This window comes from Salvelinus alpinus, chromosome 5 (assembly GCF_045679555.1).
Source record: "Salvelinus alpinus chromosome 5, SLU_Salpinus.1, whole genome shotgun sequence".
Classification (NCBI taxonomy): Eukaryota; Metazoa; Chordata; class Actinopteri; order Salmoniformes; family Salmonidae; genus Salvelinus; species Salvelinus alpinus.
This window is the reverse complement of record NC_092090.1, coordinates 89,181,869-89,195,191: the sequence shown is the minus strand read 5'-3', so window position 1 is coordinate 89,195,191 and position 13,323 is coordinate 89,181,869. Positions and strand designations below refer to the sequence as shown.

General features: G+C 43.7%; 2 protein-coding genes across 2 annotated transcripts in view; one reads left to right on the top strand and one right to left on the bottom strand.

The window, feature by feature from the left end:
• The first annotated feature begins 7,166 nt into the window (after nucleotides 1-7,166).
• LOC139575363 (uncharacterized) lies at nucleotides 7,167-8,469 on the top strand. Its single transcript, XM_071400278.1, has 2 exons — nucleotides 7,167-7,181; nucleotides 7,504-8,469. The coding sequence occupies exons 1-2, from the start codon at nucleotides 7,167-7,169 to the stop codon at nucleotides 8,467-8,469; spliced, it is 981 nt and encodes a 326-aa protein (XP_071256379.1).
• LOC139577178 (multiple C2 and transmembrane domain-containing protein 1-like) overlaps nucleotides 7,365-13,323 on the bottom strand; it is a 291,904-nt gene continuing 285,945 nt past the window's right edge. Inside the window, exon 22 of the mRNA XM_071404089.1 lies at nucleotides 7,365-11,398. Coding sequence (XP_071260190.1) covers nucleotides 11,327-11,398 — 72 coding nt within the window. The 3' untranslated portion in view covers nucleotides 7,365-11,326. The remainder of the gene's footprint in view (nucleotides 11,399-13,323) is intronic.

Sequence of the window (13,323 nt, the reverse complement as noted above, 5' to 3'; positions counted from 1 at the left end):
TGTATATATTATAGGAGATTGGAAATCATGCAGACAATTAAATTGATAGAAGCCACAATCTATATACAACATTAAAGCTGATCTACCCCCTAAAGAAAAATAAATAAATAAAAGGAATCAAGGAATCAAAATACAATTGAGATTCACTCCATCTATTCACTCTAACCCTTTTCCAAAACCCTGTTCTTCGAGTTAGGCCAGGATTCAATCGAACTGCAGGTTGTCCTTAATGCGGCTTTAATAGGCAATGTTCCCGAGCTAGCGGAGATCTCACTCACTAGTAAACAATGTTGACTCAATCGGAAATTACTTTAAAAGCTGCACTGTCGACAACCACCAGTCGGATTGCATTGTCCTAGCAACGCCAGGGATTTGGTTTTGATTTATACTGAACAAAATATAAAACGCAACATGTAAAGTGTTGGTCCCATGTTTCATGAGCTGAAATAAAATATCCCAGAAATGTTTGTGCACAAATTTGTTTACATCCCTGTTAGTGAACATTTCTCCTTTGCGAGGATAATCCATCCACCTGACAGGTGTGGCATATCAAGAAATTGATTAAGCAGCATGATCATTTCACAGGTGCATCTTATGCTGGGGACAATAAAAGGCCACTCTAAAATGTGCAGTTTTGTCACACAACACAATGCCACAGATGTCTCAAATTTTGAGGGAGCATGCAATTGGCATGCTGACTGCAGGAATGTCCACCAGAGCTGTTACCAGAAAATGTCATGTTCATTTCTCTACCATAAGCTGCCTCCAAAGTCGTTTTAAAGAATTTGTCAGTATGTCCAACCGCTCTCGCAACCGAGACCACGTGTAACCACGCCAGCCAAGGAACTCCACATCCGGCTTCTTCACCTGCTGGATCAACTGAGACCAACCACCCGGACAGTTGAAAATGAAACTGAGGAGTATTTACTGTATGTCTGTAATAAAGCCCTATGTGAGGGGAAACTCATTCTGATTGGCTGGGTCTGGCTCCCCAGTAGGTGGGCCTGGCTCCGAAGTGGGTGGGCCTATGCCCTCCCAGGCCCACCCATGACTGCGCCCCTGCCCAGTCATGTGAAATCCATAGATTATGGTGCTAGCTAGGGTTGACCACAACTCACAAGGACCAGGAATAGAAAATCACAGTACAACCACTGAAGAGGCAGGTTCAAGGCTCTGTCAGAGCATATAACTTACTCAAACTGAAACAAAGGCCTTCCTTCAAACATAAAGGTCCATGGAGCTTGGAGGGTCTTCAGCAGCTCCTGCTGCTCTCCATGTGGCAAACCCCCAATGCATCTTCTTCTTTGATGGGGTTTAATGGTGGTTGGCATCCAATGTTAATGGTGCATTACCGCCACCAGCTGGACAGGGTATCGAATAAGAAATTTAAAAACCATTGCAGGAAAGGGGGAAAACGACATCATACAAAATACAAAATTAAACATGTCAACTAACAAAACCCATCCCACTTCTTCAATCACATTCCACACACAAAATACATCCATTCACAGACTCAGGGGCCTGTGATGGTGGAACATTCACCGACAGGATGTCTTGCACTGCCTCAGCTGTGAAATCACGAAGACCTTTACCCATGCCACCTCATTCTCCTCCACCGTTGCAGCATTTCACTTCTTCTGGCATACAATACTCTTCCCTTCTGCACACACTTGACACATGACCAAACATTTTACATTCATGATACTGAAGGGGCTTTTGCACAAAAGCTTTTAGAGGGTATCTCATGAATCCTAACTGTATACGTATGAGAAGGGAGAGACTCTTAATCAAAGAACAGTAGCATGGATGAAGTGAATTTATTTTCTCCATCCACTATACAGGTCAGTCAACAGGTCAGTCAACCACTCCATCGATGTCTTCAGTAATATCCTCTGCCTTTATTCCTTACACTACCCCAGAAATAACCCCCTTGACAGGTGCCCTGCTATGAATATCCATGCAGGAAACATTCCAGACCAATCTCTTTTTGAGTCTTAAAACACGCGTCTTCTACTCTGCACACACATCTTTTTAAATAGACCACTTCTTGTGACTCTCACCAACTCCACACCTTCCTCCAACACAACGGATGTATATATAGCTGCTGGTGGGTCAGGAGTCAAAATAAAGCACACAGCAACAATCTCCCAGCAGTAGCACCTACTGGTGCTTTCAGTAGCAGTTCTACCATGCTGTTCTACCATGCTGCTCAACACTTGATTTCAGAGCTCTTGAAAGGGTAACACACTGGGGTAGAAATCTGTTGAACATGCACACACACACGCAGACTCAAAGTTCTGTCTTTGCGTTTGGCAGTGGAATCATCTATTGAGGGGTCCGGAGGGATCCTGTCATGTTTGGTCACGTAGTGTCCTGAGAGGCACAGGACAGAGATGGAAGAGCTTCATCTGGGGGCCACGTGGTGTGGTAGCCAGGGGTAAGACTCCCCCCCCCTGGCTGCCCAGAGAACAACCTAACCCTAACCTAGCCACACAGACAACGGTGAGGGATGACCTGTTTCCTGAGAGGGGAACATCAATGGAGAGAGTGGCTTATACTGTAGCGTGTGTGTCAGGAGAGATAGAGATTAGAACATGAGAAGTGAGGATGGTGTGTGTCTGTCAGAGAAGAAGAGAGATGGAGAACAAATAACCCTCAGTTCCTTCCTGACCTCTTGTGGGGGGGTAGGTATGTATGTCGTCGCTGGGTACGTAGGTCGTCGTTCATGGGGCTGTGTGGTGTGGTGTACAGGGGAAGGGGTATCAGACAGTGGAGACACTCCCAGACTAATAAATGATCTGGTCAGAGGATTCACAGAGGGGGGTAGAAGGGCTCTCTATCCCCCTCTGTGCACGGTGAAACTAAAACACACACAAACTACATAGTTACACATGCTTCAAATCACCCTTCTGTGTAAAATCATACACAGTCCTACACACGCCTGTGGCTGGCTATGTTTTGGTCTTCGTGAAGCTCAATGACTCGCTATTTTGGCAATGAATGAAAAGCCTTCAAAGATTATACAAAATATTTAATATTTTTCAAAATAATCTACGTGCATCAGGTGCATTTATATCGTCTTAATAGATGTACATTATTTTCTCATAACTTTCCCTTACTGCCCACCCACCCCAAAATCCCCACCTTTGTACTCTAGAACCGTTGACCAGGACAGGGAAAGTGAAGCTGATGTCACAGGAAACACTGCAGGCAGTGCTTGACTTGGACTGAAATAGGTTCTGGTACTCATTTTGGGTGCCAGTACTGTTTATATTTAGGTGCAGGAGCTCCACAATACTTTTGAGCTAATATTCTATAAGAGGAACAGGAGCTCAAGCAGTAGAAAATGTGAGGTGCCGATACTCAGCTCCGGTGAGCTCCTACCCTAGTCAAGCACTGACTGCAGGTGAAAAGACCTCAGAGAGAAATGACAAGCATACAGCTACACAAGATCATCAACATAAGACCATTTACAAGCACACAGTAAAAAATACTTTAAACCATAAATGAACAAGGGCTACTATGTACATCATTCAAAAATGATTTCCTTTATGTCTGTCAGATACATTCTCTGTCTCATCAAAACAAAATCACTTTTAACTTTGCTTTTAAACACAGCCAATGCAGTTTTATAAAACTCAGAGCATTTGGATGCAAGACCACACATAATATACCACCACAATTACTGTAAATTATAGCTACCACATACAGTAGTACACACATACATATTCAAGTTTACAAAATGTCCCCTTCAGGCAGTACAAAAAGACACAAAAGAGTATTTTGGTGAGGATGATATTAATCGTTTGTCTAGGTCTAGTTCTCCATGGAGCATGTTATTGTCTTTCAAGTGCATTCCTCAAAACAAACTCAATCAATGGCCTTCCAAAGTGACAGATCTACGCTTTCTGAAGTTTAAGGGATGGAGAGGGAGACGTGGATATGGAGGAGTGGAAGGCTTCTCGGATGTAGCCTATGCTGTGATCTTTCAAAAGATGCTCTAGGAAAGACCCAGGAGACTTTCCTTTCAGACAGGGCTGTGACCCCAACCACTGACGAATGAGAGAGGGAGAGAGAGAGGGATGATGGGGGGATTTGGTAAAAAGGGTGCACGCACAGGCACGCGCACACACACACACACCCCTGCCGTCTCTGGCCCAAGTCCCCTAAGCGTCTTGTCTTGTCACAGCGGCTGGCTGGCTGGCTGCTCATCTAGCTCACCCTTCAAGTTCAAATTCAGATCCACATCCATCTCCTATGCCAGAAGAGACCGACAACCAACAACCGACAAGGGTGACAGTTAACCAAGCAGTTAGAGCTTTGGTTCAAATACTTGAGCCATCAAGGTGAGAAATCTGTCGATGTGTCCTTGAGCAAGGGACCTAACCCTAATTTGCTCCGGGGGCACCATACTACTATGGCTGACCCGGTAAAACAACACAATTCACTGCACCTATCAGGTGCATGTGACAATAAAACACCTATTTTCTTATTGATTTTACTCTGGAGCTACATGAACACACACACAGCATGCATACACACACAGCATATACACACAAAGGATATACAAACACATAATTTACACACAGCATGTACAAACACAGCATATACACACATCATGTGCACACACAGCATTTACACACACATCATGTACACACACAGCATTTACACACACAACATTTACACAGAGCGTATACACACACAGCATTTACACACACATCATGTACACACATATATAAACACACAGCATTTACACACAGTATTTAAACACACAGCATGTACACACATAGCCTATGCACACACAGCATTTATACACACATATACACACACACAGCATTTACACACAACATTTAGACACACAGCATGTACACATACAGCATTTACTCACACAGCATGTACACACACAGCATTTACACACAGCATTTACACACACAGCATGTACACACATATATAAACACACAGCATTTACACACAGTATTTAAACACACAGCATGTACACACATAGCCTATGCACACACAGCATTTATACACACATATACACACACACAGCATTTACACACAACATTTAGACACACAGCATGTACACATACAGCATTTACTCACACAGCATGTACACACACAGCATTCACACACAGCATTTACACACATAGCATATATTTACACACAACATTTACACCCACAGCATGTACACACATAGCATTTACACACAGCATTTACACGCACAGCATGTACACACACAGCATGTACACACAGCATTCACACACCATTTACACCCATAGCATTTACACATATAGCATACTGTATATACACACACAGCATTTACACACATAGCATGTACACACATAGCATATACACACACACAGCATTTACACACACACAGCATTCACACACACATCCTTTACACACAGCATTTAGACACCCATCATTTACACAATCAGCATTTACACACAGCATGTGCACACATACTTTACATACATAGCATATACACACATAGCATGTACACACAAAGCATGTACACACAGTGTATGGGCACACACCAAGCACACAACTAGCTTGTTTGCTTGCATAAACACATATGCACGGGCACACACACGCACGCACGCACGCACGCACGCACGCACGCACGCACGCACGCACGCACGCACGCACGCACGCACGCACGCACACACGCACGCACGCACGCACGCACGCACACACACACACACGCACACACACACGCACACACACACACACACACACACACACACACACACACACACACACACACACACACACACACACACACACACACACACACACACACACACACACACACAGGTCCCTTGAAAGAGATCACAGTTGAGCTGTGGGCGCAGGAGGTGGGGCAGATGGAGAGGGCGGCCAGCCTGGGGCACAGCATTGGAGTGTGTGTGTACTGTATGTGTGTGTCTGTCTGTGCCCACTGAGGCAACACATGTGGAGATGAGAGGAGAGGAGACCAGCCTTTCAAATAAGATTACCGCTCGGGCTGCCTAAGGCCTGCCTGGCGATTGTGTCTGCACAGGGTGACATCTATATTAGCTCAGTGGTACAGCAACAAGCCACACTCTCCTGCCTCTGCTGGGGGAAATGACACTCCGTTTCTGGGTAGAAAAACACTAATCTGGGCTATCGATGGGAGTGAAGACTGGCATATCGGCAGGACTGCAGAAGTTTTTAGTTTAATTTAAAATAGGGTGTTTGATGTTTCAAAGTTTCCACATTCATTTGGTTAGTCAAGTACCACTGGGATAGGGTGATATGTATAGTTCTACCAAGTGAAAAGACATTGTGGGAATTGTGCAACTCGACGTGTACAAATACAGCTTCTGATATTGAAATTAAGGGATGTGTCTGTTTTCATTTTCTATGTGCAGTGAGCAAGCAGCAGAACATGACTGGAGGCTAACAGGCTAATAGCTAAACAACATGGTAACTCACTATATACTGGCTGAGGTAGAAGCTAATCAAAGTGGTAACTCACTGTATACTGGCTGAGGTAGAAGCTAATCAAAGTGGTAACTCACTGTATACTGGCTGAGGTAGAAGCTAATCAACATGGTAACTCATTGTATACTGGCATCGATAGAAGCTAATCAACATGGTAACTCACTGTATACTGGCTGAAATAGAAGCTAATCAAAGTGGTAACTCACTGTATACTGGCTGAGATAGAAGCTAATCAACGTGGTAACTCACTGTATACTGGCTGAGATAGAAGCTAATCAAAGTGGTAACTCACTGTACACTGGCTGAGATAGAAGCTAATTAACGTGGTAACTCACTGTATACTGGCTGAGATAGAAGCTAATCAACGTGGTAACTCACTGTATACTGGCTGAGATAGAAGCTTGAAGCAGAAAGACACACATACACACACACACACACGCTTGTGTCTTTCAGAGGTGTCATGCCCATAGTGGGCACAGGGGCACGTGCCCCCTCAGATTTGTCCTGATAAAAAAACAATTATAAAATGTTTTGTTGTTTCTCTGTAATACTGCTAGCCAACTAGCAGTTTTATGAAGATGGCTTTAGCTAGCCCAAATAGGTTCCCAATCTCCCAACTTCATAACTAGCTATCAAGAACTCATTTTAGGCTATCAATCAAGTTAGAGTAACTAGCTTGTCTAACTATCTTAGCTGGCATGCCTGCTGGCAAGGTTGGTAGACTTAAGCAATTACAAAAATAAGACTCACAATCCTTTCCATCACTCAGGAGGATAGAGACACCACTCAGGAGGATAGACACCACTCAGGAGGACAGACACTACTCAGGAGGACAGACACCACTCAGGAGGATAGACACCACTCTGGAGGATAGACACCACTCAGGAGGATGGAGACACCACTCAGGAGGATAGAGACACTACTCAGGAGGATAGAGACACCACTCAGGAGGATAGAGACACCACTCTGGAGGATAGAGACACCACTCAGGAGGATAGAGACACCACTCTGGAGGATAGAGACACCACTCTGTAGGACAGAGACACCACTCAGGAGGATAGAGACACTACTCAGGAGGATAGAGACACCACTCTGGAGGATAGAGACACCACTCAGGAGGATAGAGACACCACTCAGGAGGATAGAGACACTACTCTGGAGGATAGAGACACCACTCAGAAGGATAGAGAAACCACTCAGGAGGATACAGAAACCACTCAGGAGGATATATACACCACTCAGGAGGATAGAGACACCACTCAGGAGGATAGAGACACCACTCAGGAGGATAGAGACACCACTCAGGAGGAGAGAGACACCACTCAGGAGGATAGAGACACTACTCTGGAGGATAGAGACACCACTCAGGAGGATAGAGAAACCACTCAGGAGGATACAGAAACCACTCAGGAGGATATATACACCACTCAGGAGGATAGAGACACCACTCAGGAGGATAGAGACACCACTCAGGAGGATAGAGACACCACTCAGGAGGATAGAGACACCACTCTGGAGGATACAGACACCACTCAGGAGGATACAGACACCACTCTGGAGGATACAGACACCACTCAGGAGGATACAGACACCACTCAGGAGGATAGAGACACCACTCTGGAGGATACAGACACCACTCAGGAGGATAGAAACATCACTCAGGAGGATAGAGACACCACTCAGGAGGACAGAGACACCACTCGGGAGGATAGAGACATCACTCAGGAGGATACAGAAACCACTCAGGAGGATATAGACACCACTCAGGAGGATATAGCCACCACTCAGGAGGATATAGCCACCACTCAGGAGGATAGATATACCACTCAGGAGGATATAGACACCACTCAGGAGGATAGAGACATCACTCAGGAGGTTAGAGACACCACTCATGAGGATATAAACACCACTCAGGTGGATAGAGACACCACTCAGGAGGATAGAGACACCAGTCAGGAGGATAGAGACATCACTCAGGAGGATATAGACACCACTCAGTAGGATAGAGACACCACTCAGGAGGATAGAGACATCACTCAGGAGGATATAGATATCACTCAGGAGGCTACAGACACCACTCTGGAGGATACAGACACCACTCAGGAGGATAGAGACACCACTCAGGAGGATAGAGACACCACTCAGGAGGATAGAGACACCAGTTAGGAGGATAGAGACATCACTCAGGAGTATACAGAAACCACTCAGGAGGATAGAGATACCACTCAGGAGGATAGAGACATCACTCAGGAGGATACAGACAGCTCAAGAGGTATGCTTATATATTATATAGAATTAAGAATAATGATTATGGCTCTAGATTGCAGGAAAATTGTATTTTGGGTGTTTGGAAAATTCTAAATTCTCCAACTTATGGATGGTGGAGCTAGCCTTCCTCCTGACCATACCCCAACCATCCTCACGTGCCCCATCAGATTTTTGCAGTGTATGATGCCACTGCTTGTTTTGAAATGTGTATTAACAAATCCTATCTACCTGGTAAATATTAGTGATGGTGGAAAAAATCACTACAGTTAAATATCGGGAAATAATTTTTGATGATATATTGTATGCAGTATTATTTTTGACGATATATCGTATAGTTTTGACAATATTGCATATATCATTTTTGCGCTTGTTGGCTTTACCTGCACAGTATTTTCCCTTTAAAGATTGTTCTCCATCATCTTTTTAAATATGGAGTCAATTTGTTTTGAGCACTTTTATTTTCATGACTGATCAAAACTTGCTTTCTCATGTCTCTCTCTTGTCCCTCTGCAGCAGACACATGGTGAGCAATATGTTTGGAACATTCAGTCGCAATAACATCACAAGCGAACCATATCAAATCATGAGAATCACAATACATTTTGTTTCAGCACCTACAGTGCCTTCAGTAAGTATTTACACCCTTTTACTTTTTTCACATTTTGTTGGGTTACAAAGTAGATGAAATGGATTTAATTGTAATTTTGCGTCATCGATCTACACAAAATACTCTGTCAAAGTGGAAGAAAATGTTGAAAATGTATAAAAGATGAATGAAAAATAAACACTGATATATCTTGATTCGATAAGTATTCAACCCCCTGAGTCAATACATGTTAGACACACTGATTAAAGCTGTCAGTCTTTTGGGGTAAGTCTCTAAGAGCTTTGTATACCTGGATTCTTCAATATTTGCCAATTCATCTTTTTTAAATTCTTCAAGCGCTGTCAAGTTGGTTGTGGATCACTGCTAGTCAGCCATTTTCAAGTTTTGCCATAGATTTTTTAAGCCGATATAAGTCAAAACTATAACTAGGCTACTCAGGAACATTTAATGTCGTCTTGGTTAGCAACTCCAAGGTGATTTAATCTCCCAGTGTCTGTTGGAAAGCAGAATGAACTAGTTCTTCCTATTCCATTTATTTTTATCCTAAAAAACTTGATAGTCCTTTCCGATGACAAGCATACCCATAACATGATGCAGCCACCACCATGCTTGAAAATATTGTACTCTGTGTGTTGGATTTTCCCCAAACATATCGCTTTGCATTCAGGACATAAAGTGAATTTCTTTGCCACATGTTTTGCAGATCTACTTTAATGCCTTATTGCAAACAGGATGCATGTTTTGGAATATTTTTTATTTTGTACAGTCTTCCTTCTTTTCACTCTGTCATTTAGGTTAGTATTGTGGAGTAACTACAATGTTGTTGATCCATCCTCAGTTTTCTCATATCACAACCATTAAACTCTGTAACTGTTTTAAAATCCTTCCTCTCCGGCAACTGAGTTAGGAAGGACGCCTGTATGTTTGTAGTGACTGGATGTATTGATACACCATCCAACGCCTAATTAATAACTTCACCATGCTCAAAGGGATATTCAATGTCTGCTTTTTATTTATTTTTTACATATCTACCAATCGGTGCCCTTCTTTGCAAGGCATTGGCAAACCTCCCTGGTCTTTGTGGTTGAATCTGTGCTTGAAATTCATTACTCGATTGAGGGACCTTACAGATAATTGTGTGGGGTACAGAGATGAGGTAGTCATTAAAAAATAATGCCACTATTATAGAATTAGTCCATGCAACGTATCATGTGACTTGTTAAGCACATTTTTACTCCTGAACTTATTTAGACTTGCCATAACAAAGGGCTTGAATACTTATTGGCATTTCAGCTTTTCATTTTTTATGAATTTGTAAAAAATGCTAAAAACTAAATTCCACTTTGACATGACTTATGGGGTATTGTGTGTAGATAAATACTTATGGGGTATTGTGTGTAGATAAATACTTATGGGGTATTGTGTGTAGATCTGTGATACAACATCTCAATTGATTCAGTTTTAAATTCAGGTTGTAACACAACTAAATGTGGAAAAAGTCAAAGGGAGTGAATTCTTTCTGAAGGCATTGTGAGGTCCCTGGCAGTTCCCAGCCCTAGTAAGTAGCTTTGGGATGGTTCAATTATATGTTCCTAATGGAGTTATTATGGAGAAATCTCTGAAACCTCAGTTGAATGAACTCATAACTGTGATACTCATAGTTGAACATTACGAGGACGGCATGACAGGGACATCTGTCAGACTGGTTCAGTAAACACCTGGGTCTGAAATAGTCTGCTATTTCATCCAAACTCATCTCTTTGTTGTCTCTTTGTAATAATTACACTTCGAGAGCCTGTACATGTATATATATTTTTTAAGTCAGTAGAAGAGAGAGAGAGACAGAGAGAAAGAGAGAGAGAGAGACAGAGAGAAAGAGAGAGAGAGACAGAGAGAGAGTTCAGCTGGTTCAAAGCAGTGTTTCTCTGCTTCTTGGCGTCGGACGGGTGAGGGAGGGAAGATTCAGTGGGCGGGCAGAGCCAGTTATCCCGGGTTGTTTTTCTTTCTTTTATTTGGACTATGACTGGGATCCACTTTCAGCTCTCGGTACTGCACCTGTTAAAACACACACACACACGCACACAAAGGGAGGGAGAGAGAGAGCGGGCGGTCAGGTGGGGAAAGCGAAGGATGCTGGGGTGGATAGAGTCAGTGAGACCCCTGGGAAGGCTCAGTGTGTCCATTCGTCCGTCCGTCAAGCTGTGTGGAACAGTGGCCCGGGGGAAGGAATCACACAAACAAACAGAGCAAGGCAAGGGTTCATGGGAAAGCTTGGAGAGAACAGCTTGGAGAGAACAGAGCCATGGAGGCTATACAGGAAACACAGGTTAACCCTTAACAAGCCGTGGCTAGGGCTCCAGCCGCATTGTAGCAGTGTGTTGTGTTGCTCCGGCTATGAAACACTGTGATATGCAATACAAACTGTATTACCATGCCTAGGCTTGAAATCCATATTACGTTTACAAGTCTGATGAAGAACAAAGTCAGATTGAGGCCAACTACACACAACCTCCATTAAAATAAACACAATTAATGATTTTCTCCTTATGCTTTCTCCAACCGCGATACTGCAGGCATTGTTTCCAGAAAACAGGATCCCCCATTATAGTGAACGGGGAAATGGCGATCTTTGTGGTCAATATTCGTGGATATATAAAAAAACATCAAACACTATCATGGTACCAATAATTGGTTCTATTTCACCAGATGTATATCCTGGAACCACGTTAATATCACACACAGACAAAGTCAAAATTATAAATTAGTTGCTAATGGCAGCCTGCAGTACCTCGGTTGGCCTTCAATCAGAAGGAGCAGCACTGAGCTAGCATCCAATGTCACTTCCTAGAGTAGCTCAAAGTGTCCATGCGATCCAAAAACTCTTCCATGTAGCAAGATGGTGAGATGCTGAAATGATACTTTCTTATCTTCAAATGCACCAATGAGCATTCTCATAGGAAACAATGGGGTGACATCATCGATGGCTTGGTCCATATTACTTTTACAGTCTATGGTCATGGTGTGGTCAAAAATACCGGTAGTCAGAAAGGCCATGTTGGACATTTGCTCCCATGCTCATATTCTCCATCCATGATGTAGACTTCATGTTAATCCCCTTTCCCTTTCTCACCCCCCCCCCCCTCCCTCCCTCCCTCCCTCCCTCCCTCCCTCCCTCCCTCCCTCCCTCCCTCCCTCCCTCCCTCCCTCCCTCCCTCCCTCCCTCCCTCACTCACTCACTCTCCTCTCAGAGTTGGCTGCAGCGGGCTGACTGAAAACGGCCCTTTATTCCAAGCATTGTGTAACCTTTTCTCTCAAATCCACCATAATTAACAGACACTGGAAAGATGAGTGACTTCATGAGCCACGGAGAGAGAGTATCTGTCACTCATGGATCACGAACGACATCCAGTCTGAATGTTCTGGGGGCTCCAGAGATGACTTAACCTTAAACTTAACCAGAGGACAGAGAGGAGAGGAGAGGAGAGGAGAGGAGAGGAGAGAGAGAGAGAGAGAGAGAGAGAGAGAGAGAGAGAGAGAGAGAGAGAGAGAGATGGGGTCATTTATTTTAGATTCATTACAATGTTTTATTGCAACTCAATATCAGGAAGGTGTTCCTAATGTTTGGTATACTATGCCGAGGAGGACAGGGAGCCAGTGGGGGTTTCTGCAGAACATTCTCTTTCATCCAGAGAAAGGATAATGTACTAGGTAATGGGTGTTCAAGCATCACATCATAGTAGCTTAGCCTCAAAAACCAAAGGCTGTCACTCTATTAGCCCCTCACTCACAGAGACACAGTCCCGCAAGACACTGAGAGACACACACTCTCCCGGTATCAATGAAAGCCTGAAGTACATTACACTCCACACTGACTGACACTCTGTAAGATTTGCCAGACAAGTGACGGACATCCTCTAAGCGTTCCCCTTCTCCAGTGTGGTCGCTCTGTTCGCTGCGGCCGGAACACAATAATCTCTCAT